Below are 19,778 nucleotides of genomic sequence, written 5' to 3' on the forward strand. Positions count from 1 at the left end.
CACACGTTTTGGGCACACTTATTCAAACAGTCATAAAATACATATACAGCATTTATAAAATAAAATTGTTTATTACAATAAAAAAGGATTATTATAATAAAAACATTTCTAAGTACATGAGAGCATACCAACTTCATAAAGGATGGCTGGAGCCCAGATTCAAAATCTCAAATTAATAACTGCAAGGCGGATAAATTCGCAAAGTAAAAGAAACAAGAAAATAATAATAATAGCTTTGAATCACAGTGTTTCTGAGTTTACCCAGTGGCAACATTCAACATAAAAATATCAAGTTATCGATGAATATTTTTTGAATGCAGCATGTTTTATCCATTGTTGTTTTGTTTTTTTTGTAGTCCCCATGAGTCAAAAAGGAATTGCCGCAACGAATAACAGTAAAAATGTTGAATTGCTGTTCTTCCTCTGCATGCACTGGGAGTAGGTAGTATCATTATTTCTGCTCAATGCTCAGTGGAATACTTGGATGGAATAAGTGTTGATCTCCATTTCATGACCTACTAAGGTACCAGAAATGTGAAAAGACCATGAAGAAATGTACATGATGAAGAATCAATATGATGTGTTTGCACTTTTGTTTGCATTTAGAATTTAAACGCTTCATGTGGTGACCGATAGCAAGAAAACAGCTTCGTTGTTAAGACCGGATATGTTGTCTGGCTCCGTTCTTCAGCCATGTGTTGACTTGTCTTGACTGGAGGTGCTGACAAGGCGTTGGCGAGTGTACTCCCAGATCAGCAGGGCAGCGCTTACGTGCACGTTGAGTGAACGGATGACACCTTGCTGAGGGATCTCCACGCACACATCCAACAGCTGAAGCAAGTTGGCGGGAATGCCTTCTCGTTCGTTGCTATGATGAGAAGAAACAACACTCAATTCCCACTTGAAGTTTTCATTCGATTCCGGTACCGCCCGTTCATTTGACAAATGAACCATCGGTTGCCAAGTTAATACATTTTCTGAAAGTGCTGACAATCAGTAAAGTGCTCATGGTAGGAGACATTGATTGGATATGCGAGGATGCAGCCATCAAAGCAAGCAGGCATTCTTATGTAATGAAGTGCTTTAGTGAGATTACATTACGCAACAAAGCTGAGTATTATTGTATTGTACTGTATAGCGGAAACTCGGGATTGTGCAGGTTTACTGAACCTACAGTAAGTTGCACCCGCTGAATGTAAAGGCGTAATGAGGGGAGCCTTCAATGAGTCTACAGAGGGCGCAACACAGCAGGAACTGCCAACTTAATGATCGCTATTTATCCTGAGTGCAATTGGGTGAAAAGATTGCTCCGATTAAAAGAAGGCTGCAATAAAACAAAATGGCTAAAGAGACCTTGTACTGCTTCTTCCACAACTGCAGGATCGAAGTTACGTCAAGTGGGGTGAAGCTGCAATTACATGACTGAGAAGACAATGTGCATCCATCTGATCCCTCATGCTCTAAACAACATAATAAGTAGATGAAGGTCCCTGCTGCTGTCAACATTTTCTGCTCTGTTATCCTGAGGGAGAGCCAATTACAGAGCAGCATGTTCTGACAGAAGCACCAAGAGTGAAGGGCCCACAGTGAAAATTAAATTACCTCGCTTGGCTCGTAGATTTATCCACGTAAAACCCAAGAGGAGAGTGTAAAGGAGATCGATGTAATGGTCAGAAAAACATTGTTTGACAAGGCGAGTTCAGTTTTAACAGTAAAATTGGATTGCGTTGTGCTCATTAGCAACTTAAATCGAATGGCATGATCCGGTATTGCTACACAAAGCTTTGTAGATAAAACAAACATCCTACATTTTGTTCCACAAATGGTCCTGTCTCAAACCAGTTTGGATAATTGAAGACTCGTCTACCAATCTGAAACTGGGCTTCAGATGGAGTTGTCATGAGTCCTACCCCAGAAGTAGCAGAGTCTTCTCAGGAAATTGGTAGTCCTGAAGGCTCTGACTATTGGACGTCTGTTCCACACCAACAATGCAGTAGCCATCACTTTTCTTCATTTGGAGAAAGTCTGCCAGCTCCGACGGCTTTACCTAAAGAGCAAACAAATGCAGTTTATAAATTGAGGAATAGTGCGATGGAGTAGAATGTGGAACTAAATGTGATGCACGTCACCTCCAGGAGAGGAAGCCAAAGTTCTGATGAGACACTGAGGGACTGAAAGTGTTTATCTGTGATGTGGCGGAGGTTGTCCAGCACCAACGCACTGGCACCAAAGATCTCACAGGTCCTGCACAGACCTACAACAACAACACAAACAAGCATTTTGGTGGTGTTACTTTCACAGCTGAACACGATGCATAAAGTTGCATTGCCTTAGCTACACAGTGTGATGACCTCCAAGGTTCGTGGGCTTGTCAATGAGTGAGGCCACCACCAGTAGGGCGCCATGCTGTTTGCCGAGGCGAGCTGCTCTTTGCTGCGGAACCAGCTGAAGATCCAAGTCCTGGCCCTGGATGTCCAAACACCAGGGGGTTATTTTCTTCTGCACTTCTGCCCAGCGCTCCTCCTTGTCCTCCTCGCCTGGGAGACACAAAATCATGACCTTTCCACCAAAAAACATCAGATTAGATTCAATTGCATCCCTGACTGTACTTTTATCCTGCTGAATCCAGTCTCCGGGCTGGAGCTGGCCCAGGTCAGGAGTGGGATTCATTAAAGGAGGTGTCTGAAATAAGCAAGACAGCTTCTCCAACTTCCAGAGGGGAATCCACTCATCATCGGCCAACCCTGAAAGACTCGGGAAAGTGTAGAATATCGTCTATGGGGGACAAAAAAAAAAAACAATTATGTTTGTTTACATACACAATTACTATCACACCATTTGTCATGTACTGTAAATTTACCTCAATGCTGTAATCCCTGATTGGATGAAAGGCACCAAAAAAAAAGTGCTCTTGAATCCTGGTCCAGTTCTTGTTGGAATTCCTAAGAAAAATAGCAGACATGTTTTCAGTATGCTATATTGATGCTTTTGTAGTGTCGCATTCCCACCCAGTGTTCTTTAGGGCCTCAGTCTGGTGCAGACAGGCCTTGACCACAGTGGACAGCCCCCTCAAACCATCAAGTGTCCCCTCGCCTCTGACCTCTACCAGGTGCCAAACCCGTTTCAAAGCCAGCAGAGCATAGAGACGCACACTAAAGTTGTGGTGGAAACACCACTGAAGAGTGATGTCCAGTGCTTTTGCCAAATGCATATCCTTAAATACAAAGGAAAAGAAGAATTATAATAACTGAGAAATGGTCAAAGGGAAATTTTGACGATGTCTCACTGGACTGTTAAGGGTGGGGAGGATGATTTCAAAATGCACTAGGACTGCCAGAAAGGTGCAGATGCCAGTCTTGGTTCCTTCATGATGCTGCACAGAAAGCACAGAAATTAATGTTATTTTACATCACATTGTAATTTACATTACCATTGTTAAATGGGATTAAAAAACATAAATCACTGGTTGTCACCATTCACCTCAAATAGTGGGATTTTTGGTAAAATAAAGAGGTAAGTGTAAAAAATGTGTAAACTCACCATATTGAAGCAGGCCCAAAAGTCACCTATTTGTTGTGGATGACGGACAAGGATCAGAATCATCGTCCACTCAATGAGGTACTTGACTGAGGCCTGGTTACTACAAAAGCCAGCCTCAAAGATACTGCTCAATATAGAGGCCACAAACTCCTGTGTAGATTCACAAAACAGGTGAGATGTTATTCATTGCCTGATTGCAAGTGTAATGATTAAGATGTCAGTGATTTACCTCTTTCAATTTGGGCAGCAGCATTAGCAGTGTTTGCCATACTCTATTTTTCACACGGTGGTGTAGAGAGTTGCTGGAGATACGCAGGGATTTTGACACATTCTTGTCCTGAAAAGAAAGTTTGACAGAAGACAGGACAGAAAGTGTTTATTTGAGCGAGTTTCAAATGGTTGCAAATAAAATTCAGATTAACTGGGCAACAATAACGTATCGTTGTATTTTTGTGAGATTAACCGTATATTACCTTTTCTAAGAGAGTGACAGCAAGTTGCTCCATCAGTTTTTCATGCAGACCGTTAGAAGCATCCAGCCGACTGAGGAAAGCCAGGGTGCACATGCGAGGTAGCTGGTCGTCTCTGTTATCACTGAAAGACAAACACTCTGTTCAACTGTGATACTGAGAGAGACAACGTTGGACAATCAAAAGGCAGCAGCTCACCTGGCAACCACAGTGTTGGTGGCGCACGCTGCACCGAGTTGCTCCACGTATGCCTGGACATCTTGAACAAGACTATGAAAGAAAAACAGTAAATGAAGCGCTAAAAAAAAAAAAAAAAAAAACCAACCGCAACCAAGTATTGCTACACAGTCATAAGTACCGCTGATCTCTCCTGAACACTGGGCCATAAATGCAACCCTCAGCTACGATGTTGATATGATTGAAAACACTGGAGAATATGCCGTCTTCTTGATCGCTGCTTTGTTCGCTAGCAGGCAACCATGTGTGACAACAGTGTTGCAGCAGCACACTAAAAACACCATTCTTAGATTCAGACAGCTCCATGATCTCAGCAGCTATCTAGAGGAAAAACATCAATATTACTAAGCGGATCAGTCGACAAGGTCTTATACACAATGTATTCATGCTGATTACCTGTTTCATGGTTGCAGTCAGGACTGGGGCCTGACTGTTCGTGAGCAGCAGCAGTGTTTGGTGGAAAGCCACTGAGATGAATCCTTTGAGCGCAGGCCAGAAGTCATGGGCGTTATTGCTGAGCCCATGCACCAGCTCCCAAGTCCGACTCACGGCTTCCACGCAGAGGGCCTCGTCTTTAGTCACTAGCTGAGATTGCAGCATCACACTTTGAGACGAAACACCACCTTTCTGTCTACACTTAAATATGCAGAGACTCACTTGGGGCAACACTGTCTCCATGAAGGCGAACACAGGTAGAACAAGGTCGCTGGGCAACAGAGCTAAAGCGTCCACACAGCATCTCAGAGCGGCAACGGCAGTCTCTGCATTTCTGAGGAGCTCGGAATGTTGAAGTGTTCTTGTAAGGAAACTCAGGCAAACCCACTGGTCCCGCATGAAGTGGGCAGCCGTGCGACCCCAGTCCTGCAGGAGAGGGCCTTTCCCACCTTCATTACTGAGAAAGAATGGCTGTGGCACTTTAATATGACCGGCAAGTGTATTCAACGGCATTTTCAGAATTTTAGTCACTGACCTCAAACTATCTGCTGTGTGAGGTTTCAGGAGCCTCTCATTGAAGCGTCCCAGAGCTGGGTGACCTCGCCAGGGAGACAGCGCTGGCTTGTAGAAATGCTCATTCAGTTGCTTTAGAAGAGAAAAAGTGCCTGGGCCGATTGCTTGCTTCTCAATTAGGCGGCATACCATGGCAAGAGATGCCATAGCAACCGCTTTGGCCACCTGGCTCGCCACTGAGGGGCTCTACCAAATGAATGAATGAATATCTGAATAAGTTCAACGCGAGCAATAAGAATTTGCTTCCAACCTGCTGGGTTGGCTCTTGCAAGATGCTGAGAGAGTACTTGATGAGTTTAGGAAAGCAAACTTGTTGAATTGTAGAAGTGTGCATGGACAGTTGCTTCAAGACACACAAATACAGTTCTGCCCGCTCCATGTCGCACAGCTGCACAAAACAAAACAAACACAATCCATCATATACATTACTAAATCTTTACTGAAGGTTGTGTGGGGGGATTTATTTACCTCCAGCAGTTCCCCACATAGACGTCTCATGATAAACTCCTGGATAGAATCTGCACACTGAAAAATGAGCCTCTCCAAAGCAGCTGCCACTTCATCTACTGGAGAAAATGATAAGAAATATGATGTGAAATATAAGTCACTCATCAGCTTTTATTTGCATCTATATTTCAAGAGCCATATCTTTATGTATCTCTATTAAAATACAAACAGTGGGCTTTTGGTGTTTCTCTGAGCTGGAGCAATCGGAGAACAAGTTGCAAACTCTTGTCACTCTTTTTCAGGGGCATGTAGATGTTGGGGCCAACCCGGTTTAGAGTGTCCACCAGGGGAGACAATAATGCCTGGAGGGTGTCACCAATCTTTGCTCCAGGATGATTCCTCTCAATGTCTGTGCACAGCAAAATGGACCTGGCCAACTTGTCTGCCTCTTTGGGGTCAGGCAACCTTTGTGTCTGACCTGCAAAATATATTGAAGATGAAACCTTAAATAAATAAAGACTTTAAAAAACGTGCTTTCTTCCAACCTTACCAGTGCATGCTGGAACACTTAGAAACTGGTGTATTTTGAATTGAACATAAGCTTTTATGGTTTCCTTGCTTGAGGCAGTACCATCTCCATCTCTTGGCATTATCTTAAAATGGCCCTCATTACTTGAGAGCCAGACACACACCTCCAAAAGACACAAATGGCAGGGGCAACATGCTTGATAAGTAAACTGTGATGTGCAGCTGAAGTTGAAAACAAAAACAATACAACTTACCTCATCCCAAAGTGCGGTGCCCCCACACAGAGACTCATCTGCACGGAAATTGCCCAGAAAGGTAAATATGTCGTCGAGGGTCACTGTGCTCTGAAAGTATGTGAATAAACTCAGGGCTACATCCATGACACCTCAGAAATGTTACAGTGCAATTTAGTTCTTGTGAAACAACCATTAGGCTGAACATCAAGAAATCTCATCTTGGGACTTTGTGGAATCTTGCATCGTGCTTTCACTATGCTTGAGTGGGGTTTCTCTAAATACTGCAGGGTCCTCTCACATTCCAAAAACATCCATGTGACTCAAGCTGAACTTGACTTGCTCACTCACATGAGAATTGTTCCAAATATACTTTGCTTACCACATTTATGAGACAGAGGGCGCTCTTCAACAAGAAGCACTGAGCAGCGCCTCTCAGGAGGACTTGATGTGTGATCATGGTGCAGCGTAGCACCTCCCTGTGTGTGGCAGAGCAAGCATGCAATTAACGTACACTTCAACCATGAAAATACTATTTTCCTTCATAACGTGGCACAGACCTGAGAGCAGTGAGCCCATCGACAGTCAATATTGGGTTTGGAGCAAGTTTGGAAAGGGCCTGAGAGATGAAGAGGAGGGGAACGGCGCACCAATGCTTGGATCCTAGTTGCTGGATCATCTGCATCAAGACGCGGCCTGAAAAGCACACACAATTTTAACTGGAAACTGACTTTTTTTTTAAGCTAAGAAAAAGCTTATCAGTAAATGTTTGTACCGCTGTCATCTTTTGGTAGGCTGCTGAAGAAGTTCTGCAGGAAGATTTGGAGTTTAACTGCCAGTTCTGGGCAGTCTCCAACACGCTGGCCACCAGCCCTGGAGAAATATACAACAAATAATTTGATCTAAACATGATAAACCAGTGTAAAGTAGTTCAAACATACACGGTTTTAGAATCTCACCTGCAGAAGAGTGACATTTCTGACAGAACGTCCATAAAAGGCCCAACGACAAACTGGGAAGCAAGTTAGACCAGTTTAATGAAGCAGTTATCATAGTCAATTGAGGAGACCTGCATGGACGTTCACCTGAGAAAAAGCTGAGACAAAAGCCGGCTGTTGGAGAACTTTAAGTTCGAGTAGGTGACACACTCCGGCTCGCATTAAGGTTTTATTCTCACTGTGAAACATTCGCTGGTACACACACAGCAGCCATGATGGGTGGAAGAGGTCCTCACCTACAAATGCAAGACAGTATATTAGTGAATGCACAATTTATGTGGCATCATAGTTTTACTAATTGGAAGCATGCGATAATTGTAAGAGCCAAACAATACCTTCATTTGCTGTCGTTTGGATAAGAGAGTCTATTCTATTCAGCACTGGGCGGACCACATGAACCTGCATGAAGAAGAAACATCTTTATTTACAGTCCCATTCGAGTGGTAGTGACCCTCGAATTAAATAATCATCATCAGAATGGATTTGGGACCTGATTTTCCTCCAACGTCTCCATCACCAGCACATAATCCTCCCAGAACTCTCTGAGCATCTCGCTGCTTTTGGCTGTCCATTTGAACAAGATCTCCTCACCATTCCCTTTAATAACAATTACGAAAGAAAGTAGTTCATATAGTCACACAACTCTTCAGTGTACCTGAAACAAGATTTACTACATGACCAGCAAAATGCAACCTTTACATCAGTAAACATTTCTCTTGCTCCATAAAAGCACATTTATTCAAAACCTCCTATACCAATTTAAGGTCTATATACTATTACAAACTGTCCTCACTGGTAAAACATCTCAGTGGACTCATGCCACTTTTGGCCTGTTATGAATTGAAACCATTTGAAGACTGAATTGAATATCAGATAAAAAATGGTTAATGGCTTTCCATATCTGTGAGCATTTTACCTTGTGAAGGACAGTCCACTCCCTGATCCTGTGACGATGCCACACATCTTTTGAGCAGGTATAGTGCCCTCTTACGGGACACGCTGTCTCTGTGGATAAGTCCGTCCTGAACCACGCACCAGAAGCGGAGAAAGGACCTAGGGTCTGGTTCAGTCGGTGCCAGCAGGTGGTCCGAAAGGGAGGTCAAACATAGCAGCGTTCGTTCAGTTACGGCAGGTGTGCGCTCCGATGCGTGCCAGGTGCAGAGCTCGCTCAAAGTCTTGTTGAGGATGCTGCCGTGCATTGCATCATTGCAACTGCCCAGCACGGCTAACAAAAGCCGAACAGTGACCCGGGAGAGCAACCCGTCTGGAATTGTTCTAATGCTTGACAAGACGCATGACAAAATGCTCAACATTAGCTGCTCGTCTCCTCTTAAACAAGGAAGGATGACAGCCAGGGCTTCACTGGCAATCTCCACACTGAGTCTCTCCACGCCGGGTCGGTCCTCCTCGGACAGGCGAAGCGAAGGCAGGATGACCAGAGCGAATCGACCCGCCTCAACCGGGTCACATAACCGGACACAAATGGCCGCAAGTCTGCAGACAGCTGCCGTACTCTCCCTAAATCGCACACAGTCTGTTTCGGCTGATATCCTGGAGAGGAGAGGCAAGCAACGCGTCCAAATGATCGACGTTGTTTTATCTTGAATGCAATGTGTTTTCGTGGTTTCTGATTGAACAATAATGTGCTCGAGTCCTTCTATGAAAGCTGTCAGCGCCTCAACGCGTTCCGTCTCCGGCCACACGTCAACTGGCCAGCACAGGGAGTCAAACAGACGATCGTAGTGAGGAGAAGTCGACAAGATTGCGTTGATCAAAACAGAATTCATGTTAGATACCCTCACAAAGCCCAAAAAGTACTGACGAGTCTAGTAGACTTCACCAACCGGCTTTTCTCGCTGCACGTTTACACTCATGCTATTTGTAAACTTCCGTAAACGTCACCACTTAAGTCTCGCGAGACGTTGCCAGATTTCCAGCTAAAGCGCAATAATAAACACAACACGCACTGATATTTTTCCACAACCAACAGTAGCCAAAATAATTTTCTAAAACATAGCAAAAAATTAATTGATTAGGAAACTGTCTTTTCATTATTATTTTTTGTAACGCATGCTCTACACTGCAATATTGGTGTTACAGTAAACAGTTTTCGAATTCGATTCAATATTGCAACTTGCAAGTGTATCTTACACAATTCTCTGAATATTGTAATGTAGACCAAAAATTCAACCCCCACATCTTCCTTTAGTCACACACCACCCACAAAATCCTATGGAGCTTCTCCGCTGTTGGGTAAATTGTTCAGAATGAACCTATTGATGCAGCAACCTAACTTAATTGACCTTAATCCTTTAATGTGCAACTATTACATGTTTCAGTACTTCTTGCACAACTTGCTGTTATTTACCAATTTAACAGAAAAAAATAACAGGGTTAGACTGTATCTCAGTGTTGGATAGGGGCAAGTTTAGTTAGTGCATTTTATTTTCATCTTAATATTTCACTGAAAATATCTTTAAAGGTTTTGTGAGTAGCTAGTATATCTATTTGCCTTAGTAATTTGTTTGAAGGAACTTGGGCGAACCAATTACCAGTGTAGAAGCTACACTGTAGACACTCAATAACACAAGCTTGTCATGAAAGTTCTGCTGGGGGTTATTTGCCAGGAAGACCGTCTGAAAGAAAAGCTCCCAGGCAAACCTCTCCCACTATTATTTCATTCACATGACCAAGTAGTCCAGGAGGGTGGAGTGATAACTAAGAACGGTTAAGACAGTGTCAGGGGAAAATCCAAAGTCATAAAATAATTTCTGTTTTGAATGAAATTTTTGCAGAACCAGGGTTGTGCATACTTTATATATACTCTGCATCAGAATTATTATTTTACACAAAATATTTCAAAAAGTAACATTTATTTTTGCCTTTATAAAAAAAAAAAAAAAACAGCAATTGCCCTGGGAATAACCCGCATGTTGGTCATCCCTTATCGGAATAGAGTTTAGAGTTTGAGCACTAGCATTCCTTTCCAGTGAGCTCATGCTGGCTTCTTTTGCATTTTAATTAGCATTTACAAAACAGTGAAAAAAATCTCTGTGAAAAAGAATAACTTGACAGAGAGGCTCTTTGTTTGAAGGTTATATAATACAAAAATACTGCAGATTCATTATAATTGTCACTGTTACTGAAATACATTGCGATTTGCAAACATTGCTGTTGTAAAAGTGAAAGCAATAGAAGAGGCGTGGCGACTTTGGAATGAATAACTGAATGGTTTACAAGCCGTCAAGAAGTTTTTTTTTTCCCCACACTACATGCTACATTTGCTGGGGCAGAATAGTGAGAAGGATGACCAAGCACACTAAAAACAGAGTGTAAAATATTACAGAGAAGCATTATTGTTGGCACTGTGAGTTGAATATTTTCAGCAAATAACAAGCACATTCCAAATGTTCCGATAGTGCCCGAGTGAACAAATAGCAATGGAGATTCCATTTGATGAATAACCAAAAGATCACAACATAAACTTATTTTGCCCTTAACGTCAACCTCTCAAGAGATTGCTGGCACAAAAAACAAAATGCTTGGGGTTTTTTTTTTGTATGTAGAAGCTGAAATGTCATAAAATGCATTTGCAAGCAATATGTACAAAACATAGAAAAATCAATAAATATATCACAAAGATTTTTTCTGAATAAAAAAACTGTGGCATCCACACAGTTATAGGACTAAAATAAACATACATGAGAAATGAGCTGTCCACTGTTGTCACCTGGGCCAAATAATAATAAAAAAAAAAAGATTCCGTAAACAACCAATTCACAGAATGAACTCCAGGAAGTATTCGTCTTCTAACAGGTCCAGTGACAGGCAATTGGTAGACCTGTGGCCGTAGAAGGAAGGTTTGGCTTGGCAATGTAAAAAAGGGTAATAGTCGTGAGCCACGGGTGTCTTTGCATCCGCTGAGTTCTCAGAGAGGCCGAAGGTGTAACTGTGTGAAGAATCAGCTGGCAGTGTGGTCCCTAGTGGTGACTGAGGTGCGAACAAACTGACATCGTCAAGACTTTGGCTGTGCCGGTCCACGGAAGCATACGATCGAGTTTCCACTACCTAAATAAGTAGCATAAGAAAATACGGGAAAAAAATTAAAGACAAACATGATCAATTAATCTGTAAAAAAAAAAAAAAAAAACACTTGGCAGCAATAAATAAATAAAAATCATACCTGGATACTAGTTTTATCTCCAATTAGGAGATGTTCTGGGAGGCACACTTTGTTCTCTGTAGCAAACATGTAATACAATGCGCATTACAGATAAGTAAAAAAAAAAAATAAAAAATAGAACCTGCATTACTGATTGCACTTACATCATAGATATTCTCACCTGCCGATTTTGTCTCAGAGAAGAGTGTGCAATCTACCGACAGCTCATCGAGAAGATTAGCCATCTGGAACATCTCATCTGGATAATCCACAACAACTTCCTGTCTGACATCCGCCTTCATTTCTGGAGTACAAAAATTAAGCATGGCAGCCAAATGACATATTTCACCTCCAGATGGATCTTTTTCCAAAGGCTAAAGGAATTGAGACAATTTCCTCAAAGTATGCAGGCACAACTTCCAAAGTTAATTTAATTTTCTGATTTTGATTGCACCTTCCAGCCCTTTTACAAAAGCATTTCTGCAAAGCCCTTGCTTGTGAAATTCAAGTATTTTGCCCCATCAATCTTAATCCTTGAAAAATAAAAAAATCCAACATTTTCATTATATTGAAGACAGCTTGGGTGTGCGTGAATTTTTTACCTTGCTCTTTCCACTCCTCATACTCTGTGTGAGCTTTCCTGCCGCTGCCGAGGCCAGACGTGGAGGAGCTGACTTGGCTGGCTGCGGAGTAGGAACATTTCTCTGCCTTCTGTTCCGCTTCCTCCTCCATGGAGGTCCTTTCGGTGGAGATGCTGTGTTGGCGAGTGTCAGCTTCGATGCCCGAGCTGCCGGTGGAAATGCGAGACAAACCCGGGCTGCTTTCGCTGCCCGGTGGGTCCAAATCCAGATCATCGCTGATGTAGGACTCCCTGTAACGCTTTTTTTCTTATACAGTAAACAAAAACAAATCTGGTCATAAACAAAGCAATGCTAGTAGTTGCTAAAGAAAATGGTGCTTCTTGTACCTTCACTCTCCTCTAACTGGCGGAGGTGCTTGAGGGCAGGCTGGAGGCTGAGGTAAATGCGATGGCTGCGGCTCAGGTGCAAGAGAAGGTGTCGCGAGCGGAATGACGACCCAGTGTAGTAAACGAGCTTCCTGGCTGATGGTAAGCCATCTGGCTGAATCTCAAATTTCTTTCCCTGTGCAGAAAAAAAACAGAGTCATGCCAACTACACAATCTCAAACACAACAAGAGAATAGAAATGATTACCAGGAAGGTGAGTCGTCCCACATTGGACCAGGGGAAGTCATATAGCAGGTGTCTGATGTTGTTCGCCTCCTAGAGACATAACACAACAATCGTTGAAGATTCTGTCATACACATATAGTAACTATCGCACCACTAAACTTAGGGCAGACACCCATCAAATGGCTAAGAAATCCTAATTCATGAGTAGGTACATATGCCTTCTCTCAATGTTAACAAAGTGAGATATAAATATATAAATGAGAATATATTCCTTAGACTGTGTCCAACAAAGTTTGTGTTGAAATTCATTTGGTAATTTTTGTATAATCCTACTAACAAGCAAAATTGGAAAACAGACCCTTCTCTCTGTGTTTAAAAGATGAAGATTGCTTGTGTATTTGGTTTAGGCCTCTTAAACATGGGGAGGCTCAGAGTGTTTTGTAGTATCTCACGGTCCGTCGGACCTTTCAGACCCCAACACCCTAATCCCCCCCAGATGGTCTCTGATGGACACATCAAACAAGTGACGCATTTGGCAGACGCCTCGTATCTGCTGATGCGCCGTTGCTGGTGGCAACCCACACATTCCTTACACATCTGCTAAGGCTTTAACGGGCCACGGATCCAAAGAGGGCATCTGTGAGTAAACTCAAATCTTCTGGTTTGCGCGTCATGTACAAGCAGCGGACGACCCACCCATTCGTACGAGCACATGCATGTACCTGATAAACCTGCATTCCTCTCAGGGTCAGGCCGAGTACTGCCGTTCCCCTCTCTTCCTTCTTGTCCTGGACACATGAATAATGAGATGTCAGTCAAGATTTTGAGCAGGACAGATAAGATTGGGAATCTGGCTAAACATCCATCTTATGTGGTTTTTAAACACTCAAAGGTGGCTAGGAACAGTTAAAAAAGGTTCGCCCTTGACTCGTGACCTTTTGCAGTCTGTAAAATGTGACTGGGACGTCCTCAAGTCGACATGACTCTCTGATGAAGAGGAGGACGGCATCACGTGCCGACATGCCCCACAGGTCCTGGTGCACTTTGGGGCCATGGCAGAGGAGATAGTTCAGTCCCCGCTTGGCTATTATCTAGAGGAATAGAAGGAAGGAAGGAATTATATATAATATTCAATTAGCATAAAATTCTCAATATTAACACAAGCTTTTTTTTTTTGTTCCATGTATGAGAGAGCGGATTATGGGAACTCTCATGGTGTGTTGATAGCAAAAATCGGGTATGCTTCACCACTTATCATGAAGGCAATAACTCCTCAGCAAGCATTTTGACTGACATTTCTAATTTTAGACAATCATCTGAATGTGTGTCTTTTGTCAACTTGACTATTAAAAAGTCCAACAAATTGAAACCAAAACTGGAATTTGAAATAAAACGCTTGTTGTGTGTGTATATACCCATGGAGGAAAGTACTCCTTGGGTTCGAAGTAAGGGACACACTCTTCCCCTTCCTTGGGCAGTTGGTGGTCCCCGAGGTCAGCCTGCATGGCGTAACCTGCTAGCTGGAAGTACACCTCCTCCTGCTGACGGCATTCGGAGCGCAACACGCGCTCGCGCAGGTCAGAGTAGTAGAGATGGCGTGCCTTGCGTTCGCTGGTACAGAACACAAAGAAATGGAAAACATGATGAGAGGCTTGCACGAGGTGTCAGTAGGGAGGACAAAGATGGATGGTGTACAGCAATAATAATAATAATGCATGAAAGAAAGTACATACCTAATAAGTCTGCCATTCTCAACATAGTACTGGACTTTGATGCACAGCACAAGAGGAAAGGCTCTCTTCTCAAACCCCTACGGGTGTAAGCCATTGAAATGGAACCAGGCTCAAATTTGGAGCTACAAAGTTGATGCTTTGTTGTATGTTCTGTGTTTGTAAACTTTCATATGCTTCCTCACCTTTCCGGACTCTTGCTTCCATTCTTTGGGTAAGTACTTGGTCAACTTCTCCTCCATGTCTAAAAATATGTGCTCGTTGTCTAGGCAAAAGAAAGACAACCAGGAAACAAGCGGACAGTTAGAGGGCAAACAAAACAATAATGCAACCAGGCAGAAAATGTGTCCAACAATGTGCTTAATTGGGGTGAAAGACAAAAAGGAGGCCTTATGCTTTAGTTAGCAAGGGAGGCAGCTATCTAGCTTCTACTTATTACTACCGTTTTAGCAGCAGATAGTTGTTTGAATTCTGATTCAGTCCAGAATTTGAAAAGAAGGTCTCTGCTTGGTCCAATGAGTCAAGACATGGGCATTTTTTTTCAACCTTATCAGCGAGCTGTTTCACAACTTGTTCTTGTCAACATCCATCAATTCATAGGAGTTTCGGGACCACTGACTCATTCACGGCTCAAGATCTTGAGTTCGAGTTGAGTCATTAGACGACCACTCCGCCTCCTCTATTCTGCCCCATTTCCCCCCCAGACTCCCACCCTGCTCATCAATCCCTCCCTCCCGTCCATGAAGGGGAGGAATGCAAGGGTGCATTCCAGGCTTAATGAAGTTAATATTGCAGGAATCCCGACCCAAGTGATCGCTGAACCAACACCACAAAAAAACAAAAGGCTGCTTGTTATAGAGGTGTGCCACACAAGATTTCCAAGATATCTCAATGCATTTGAGCAAGCAAGAAAGAATGAATACAGGACAGTATGGCTCAGAGGCCACTTAGTACAACACTCACTCATGGAGACGCTTTTTGGGAAATTTGTGAGAAAATCGAGCGGCAAAGAAACTTCACTGTAGCTGTGGTCATGTCTTAACTGCTCAGTACAATGTAGCTTAAGTCCACATACTAAATAAATAAAATAAGAATGAAAAGCATAGTAAGCTATGCTTTGTCTTAAAGGGGGGCACTAGAAGTTTTAAAACTGCTAGCATAATTTGAAAGCCACAAGAGGTAGGGCTGTCACGATCGAATATTTTTATAATTGATTATTCGACTAGTCTGATACAATTTTATTTGTGTTAGTGTATTGAAAAACATTTACCATATATTAACTAGTTATTTGCGTTTATTTGTAATTATTTAGTGATTAAAAACAGCAAAACAAAAGTTAAGCAATATCACACAAGATGGAAGGATTTTCATGGTTACAGAAATCAATGAAGAGTGGACTTACCTCGCACCACTGTGAGGCCAAACAAGTGCATCTCTTTGATACCAAGACGCTCTGCCGCCTCATTGAAAACGTCTTGCCCCGTGGCCTTTGGCTGGAGCACACAGAGAACCACAGAGAACTTTGTTTACCATGATGCCACCATTTTAGGGGGCAAAAGAACCATTTTGAGAGGCAGAAAATTATAACTAAGAGGCAAACTCACCCCAATAGAGATCTCCAGCTGGTTTTTGTTGGGGAGAAGAACACAAATGTTTCTCTGCTGCTTTACAGAGGAGGTCATTTTGGCACCTTGTGACAATCACAACTCTATCCGTGTTTAAAGCTCTTAGCTGATCCACGACACTTCATCCATGTCAGATCTTAAAAGAGATGTCAAATGAGAGATGATTGCCAGAAAAGAAAAACAAATCGTACGGCAGATTATGTGGCATTCCTTTCATAATAATTCAAGACATGTCAGTAAAAGTCTTCTGTTATTTTGATACTCTGTTATTTTATTGATTTTGTGTCCAGAGAGCCAGAGGAAAATCAGTATCGGATCCACCAAGACGATTATATTGACAAAAGAATACTTCAACATCACTCACTCAAGCATATCCAACAGAAGCCACAAGTAGTTATTGATCCAATTAATCAGATGACTAATAAGTGGATCACTGGACGAAAATGTTCATCCTGAAAATAGTCTTAACACTGAGCTCAGGACAGATGAAGGCAAAATAAAGCTATTGCGATATGTAATATTTGCTCTAGTGGTGCAGTTACAATGGTGCCTAAAAATAAAAGAATAAAGAGTAATAAAATAGTATTTGCAATTTGCTTGCTTGAAAAAAAAAATGACAACAAACGTCTATCATACAAACATGACAGACATCATACAAGACTTAAGCATACTGAGAATTCCGTGTATCTGATTAATTGAGCCAAGTTCAGTGAGCATCTGGGGATTAACTGGGTTTGCCTTTGAGATTTTATTTCCCCAGAACGAACAGAGGCTTTAGTCAGGCCTGTTAAAGGAAAGATCCAGAGAAGAGAAAAACACACTGCTGGCCACAAAATTATAAATACTGTTCATTTCTTATTATGTTTTAATGATTGTCCATTACATTGTGGTTAACTCCTTTTTACACTTGTTTAGCTAAACTAAAATGACTAATTTCCCCTTAGACATTCTTAATAAGGTGTTCTTAACTTTTCTGCTAAATGTGACTACTAATAATATTAAAATGCCACATTGGCTGTAGAGTTCTTTTTCAGAGGTTCCAGGACACAATTAGGATGTTTGCCATGGAGCCTCACCTGAAGTTTGGCCCTCCATGCTAACCCCCTCAAGCCCCAACTGGTACAAGGCTCATCTGATTAAAGTCTTAGGATGAATTAATCAGTTTAATTACGGCCGTACGCTGACGCTGATCCCTTTAAAACCTGCTCTTGACAATAAACAGTCAATAGGGGAAATAAAAAAACAAGCGGGAACAGCTCATTTGAAACTGGAGCCACTACTTCTTGCAAGTAAGGATAAAAAAAAACATAATTACAGCAACAGTTCTATACTTGGAGGTAAGAACATCGTGTTGTCAAATTTGACTTATGGACATGTTCAGACAGATTCTCACTGACATCATGGTGTCAGGACAAACAGACGTCCAAAAACCTGAACTTCCAGTAACATGAAAATCTGACTCGCTCACCGGGACAAGTCAAACAATTAAATCTGAAGTTCATGATCAGGCGACACGCAGGTTTTCATTCGAAATGCTGTGAAATTATTCGGTGAGAGGAAAACAATAAAAAACACAATCAGTGTACATTCATGGTTCACAGGAGAATCATGGGGTGGGGGTAGGACACATATTTTAATAATGAGATAATGAGCAGTATTAGTTCACTAAGATCTCAGATTACTATAAACTAAGGGCTCTTTCCACCTCAGGAAATTGCATAAATTGGGTTGGGAGTCGGGACAAAAAAAACAAAAAAAAACACTGCAAGTGGAATTCCATACTGACTGATCTGCGATTATTTTGCCTCCATCTTCATCGTCACCAATATCAATTCAGATCCATGTTGTGTTTGTTTCTTTGGCATCTATTCTAAGTTTTCCCACCCTCCAAGTGCTCATGGATAGACTGGCATTTGATAATAATACAGTATTTAATATTTCCTAGTTTGGGCTTGGTCAGAAATTAGACAGCATTACTTTTACAAGATGCAAATTTGAATGCTGCAAAAGAAAGGATGAAAAGAGCTGAAAGGGTTGTTTGGAAGCTCTAAACATTCCTTGAGTGGGAAAACACCCACTTTATCCCCTGGAAAAGGATGCAGGAGGTCTTACAGGGGGTGTACAAAAGATGTGGATCCCCCAATAAAATAGGAAAATGCTAAATGGGAGATCCTCTATCAACCTACAATAAGGACATTTGAAAAATAAGTTTAAATGCAGTCAATAAAGTCAAAGAAAGATTTGGTTTGGATACATGATGAATGCATATGACTGTGAACATCTGAAGTAAGTTTAAAGTTTGAGACATCCCCCGCTAGTTGATGATCAGGATCAAAGCTGACTTCACATGTGCCAATTGCCATCTGCAGACTTATTTAATACCCTTCCAAGACTGTTATAATCCCCACTGCTGGAAAAAACAACCCCACTGCACCGTCCAGGTTTTTTTTTTCTTTTTTTGGAACGTCAACTCTGAACTGAACTGACCAAAACACACAGGTTAAAAAAAAAGGGTGCACCTTTCAAAAAAGGATACAGCTAAATTTGAAACAATTATGTGCAGTGAATCAAAATCCAATGTGGAGCCTAAAGGTTTCAACAAAAATAATCTGTCAGACCCTAACAGCGAATGGAATTGTTTTATATTAATCATAATTGGACACGCGATAAGAGAAGTAGTAGTATGCGATGCGTCAAATCGTTTCGATTAAACCGTAACGGTCAGTAACGCTCCCAATTGAGCGCAAGACAGCAACAAGTGCGCCAACTGTTTAACTTGACGTAAACTAGCAGAAACTCACCGGGCGTCACATGTCGGAGATGAGTATCATATTTTTCGTCAGAGCTTGCTCCGGAGGAAGATGAAACACATTCTTTTTCTAAATTATTTTTTTAAATGTGAGTTAAATACACACATACGCTAAAATGATCTGAGCCGTACACCCCTAACTATAGCGTGTGTAGATGGAACCACTTAAACCGCAGCCAAAAGGGGCAGATTTGGACTGTACCATTGTACAGATTTAAGGGGTGCTACACTGTTTTGCTTTTTTATGTTCAGACGTTATTTGAAGAAAATTACAAATTAGCATTTGTTTTTGGCCCTATAAAATATACCGGAGGAAAAGTCACAATTTTTAAAGGGTATGGATGGATAAAAATAAAATCTTGTTGAATTAATATATTAAATATTTACCTCATGTATGGGATGTTTAGGAGAAACCTGATTTAGGGGTGTGTGTGTGTGGGGGGGGGGGGGGGGGGGTCGATTTAGAACTACAATTAGACAATAATCTAATGAATATCTAATTATTAGAGTTTGAAATTTATAGTGTGAATTAGTCAGTCGGATTTTTTGTTTTACTTAGCGGGGTATTTCTTTCGAAGTACATTTTAAAGTATTTTCAATGTTGCCAGTAAACGTTGCCCTGGGGATGGAAAGGGCGTGGAGCGGTTCCTGACCACAGTGTGTCCACCACTATAATTAGATCTTTTGATGAACTTCACTCAACATATTTCCACCATAAATCTTTGCTTATGCAATACATGTGCTGTGAAATACAAATTTGCCAGAATGCTTTGGTTAATAAACACTGCCATCTACTGAG

General features: G+C 41.8%; 2 protein-coding genes across 5 annotated transcripts; both read right to left on the minus strand.

The window, feature by feature from the left end:
- Positions 1–51: 51 nt before the first annotated feature.
- Positions 52–9,357, minus strand: tarbp1 (TAR (HIV-1) RNA binding protein 1). Of its 3 annotated transcripts, none has more exons than XM_088384894.1 (29): positions 8,378–9,356; positions 7,952–8,058; positions 7,797–7,860; positions 7,549–7,697; positions 7,423–7,475; positions 7,239–7,336; positions 7,024–7,159; positions 6,846–6,942; positions 6,485–6,574; positions 6,253–6,394; positions 5,932–6,180; positions 5,724–5,818; positions 5,506–5,643; positions 5,218–5,441; positions 4,905–5,139; positions 4,644–4,832; positions 4,369–4,568; positions 4,209–4,280; positions 4,014–4,134; positions 3,770–3,877; positions 3,541–3,690; positions 3,287–3,373; positions 3,009–3,214; positions 2,861–2,942; positions 2,610–2,775; positions 2,352–2,537; positions 2,130–2,254; positions 1,911–2,047; positions 52–868 (listed from the first exon to the last, which is right to left on the minus strand). In XM_088384894.1, the coding sequence occupies exons 1-29, from the start codon at positions 9,246–9,248 to the stop codon at positions 688–690; spliced, it is 4,758 nt and encodes a 1,585-aa protein (XP_088241020.1). In that variant the 5' UTR covers positions 9,249–9,356; the 3' UTR covers positions 52–687. The 3 variants fall into 3 exon arrangements, with proteins under 3 accessions (XP_088241020.1, XP_088241019.1, XP_088241021.1); XM_088384893.1 differs by having other exon boundaries at positions 5,724–5,821; XM_088384895.1 differs by lacking the exons at positions 52–868; positions 1,911–2,047 and having other exon boundaries at positions 2,330–2,537; positions 5,724–5,821; positions 8,378–9,357.
- A 960-nt stretch (positions 9,358–10,317) lies between these two features.
- Positions 10,318–19,147, minus strand: LOC148393364 (FERM domain-containing protein 6). 2 transcript variants are annotated; one of them, XM_088385674.1, is made up of 14 exons: positions 18,972–19,147; positions 16,150–16,306; positions 15,948–16,038; positions 14,731–14,810; positions 14,549–14,625; positions 14,231–14,426; positions 13,751–13,906; positions 13,538–13,603; positions 12,837–12,905; positions 12,591–12,765; positions 12,226–12,510; positions 11,805–11,927; positions 11,645–11,700; positions 10,318–11,529 (listed from the first exon to the last, which is right to left on the minus strand). In XM_088385674.1, exons 2-14 carry the CDS (start codon positions 16,225–16,227, stop codon positions 11,239–11,241), a joined length of 1,743 nt encoding a protein of 580 aa, XP_088241800.1. In that variant the 5' UTR covers positions 16,228–16,306; positions 18,972–19,147; the 3' UTR covers positions 10,318–11,238. The 2 variants fall into 2 exon arrangements, with proteins under 2 accessions (XP_088241800.1, XP_088241801.1); XM_088385675.1 differs by having other exon boundaries at positions 11,381–11,529; positions 11,788–11,927.
- Positions 19,148–19,778: the final 631 nt, after the last annotated feature.

Source organism: Syngnathus floridae, chromosome 9, assembly GCF_059516105.1.
Source record: "Syngnathus floridae isolate MCC-2025c chromosome 9, RoL_Sflo_1.0, whole genome shotgun sequence".
Taxonomy (NCBI): domain Eukaryota; kingdom Metazoa; phylum Chordata; class Actinopteri; order Syngnathiformes; family Syngnathidae; genus Syngnathus; species Syngnathus floridae.

What these genes read in the sequence shown, in the direction of transcription:
- tarbp1 (XM_088384893.1), bottom strand. Translation starts at nt 9,248, where the DNA reads ATGAATTCTGTTTTGATCAACGCAATCTTGTCGACTTCTCCTCACTAC. An exon ending in GAGGCCCTAAAGAACACTGG is followed by an intron (nt 2,943 to 3,008) that starts GTGGGAATGCGA and finishes TATTTTTCTTAG; the next exon opens with GAATTCCAACAAGAACTGGA. An exon ending in AAGACTCTGCTACTTCTGGG is followed by an intron (nt 869 to 1,910) that starts GTAGGACTCATG and finishes TTCTCATCATAG; the next exon opens with CAACGAACGAGAAGGCATTC.
- LOC148393364 (XM_088385674.1), bottom strand. Translation starts at nt 16,227, where the DNA reads ATGACCTCCTCTGTAAAGCAGCAGAGAAACATTTGTGTTCTTCTCCCC. An exon ending in GAGGAATGCAGGTTTATCAG is followed by an intron (nt 12,906 to 13,537) that starts GTACATGCATGT and finishes TTATGTCTCTAG; the next exon opens with GAGGCGAACAACATCAGACA. An exon ending in TGAGGAGTGGAAAGAGCAAG is followed by an intron (nt 11,928 to 12,225) that starts GTAAAAAATTCA and finishes TTTGTACTCCAG; the next exon opens with AAATGAAGGCGGATGTCAGA.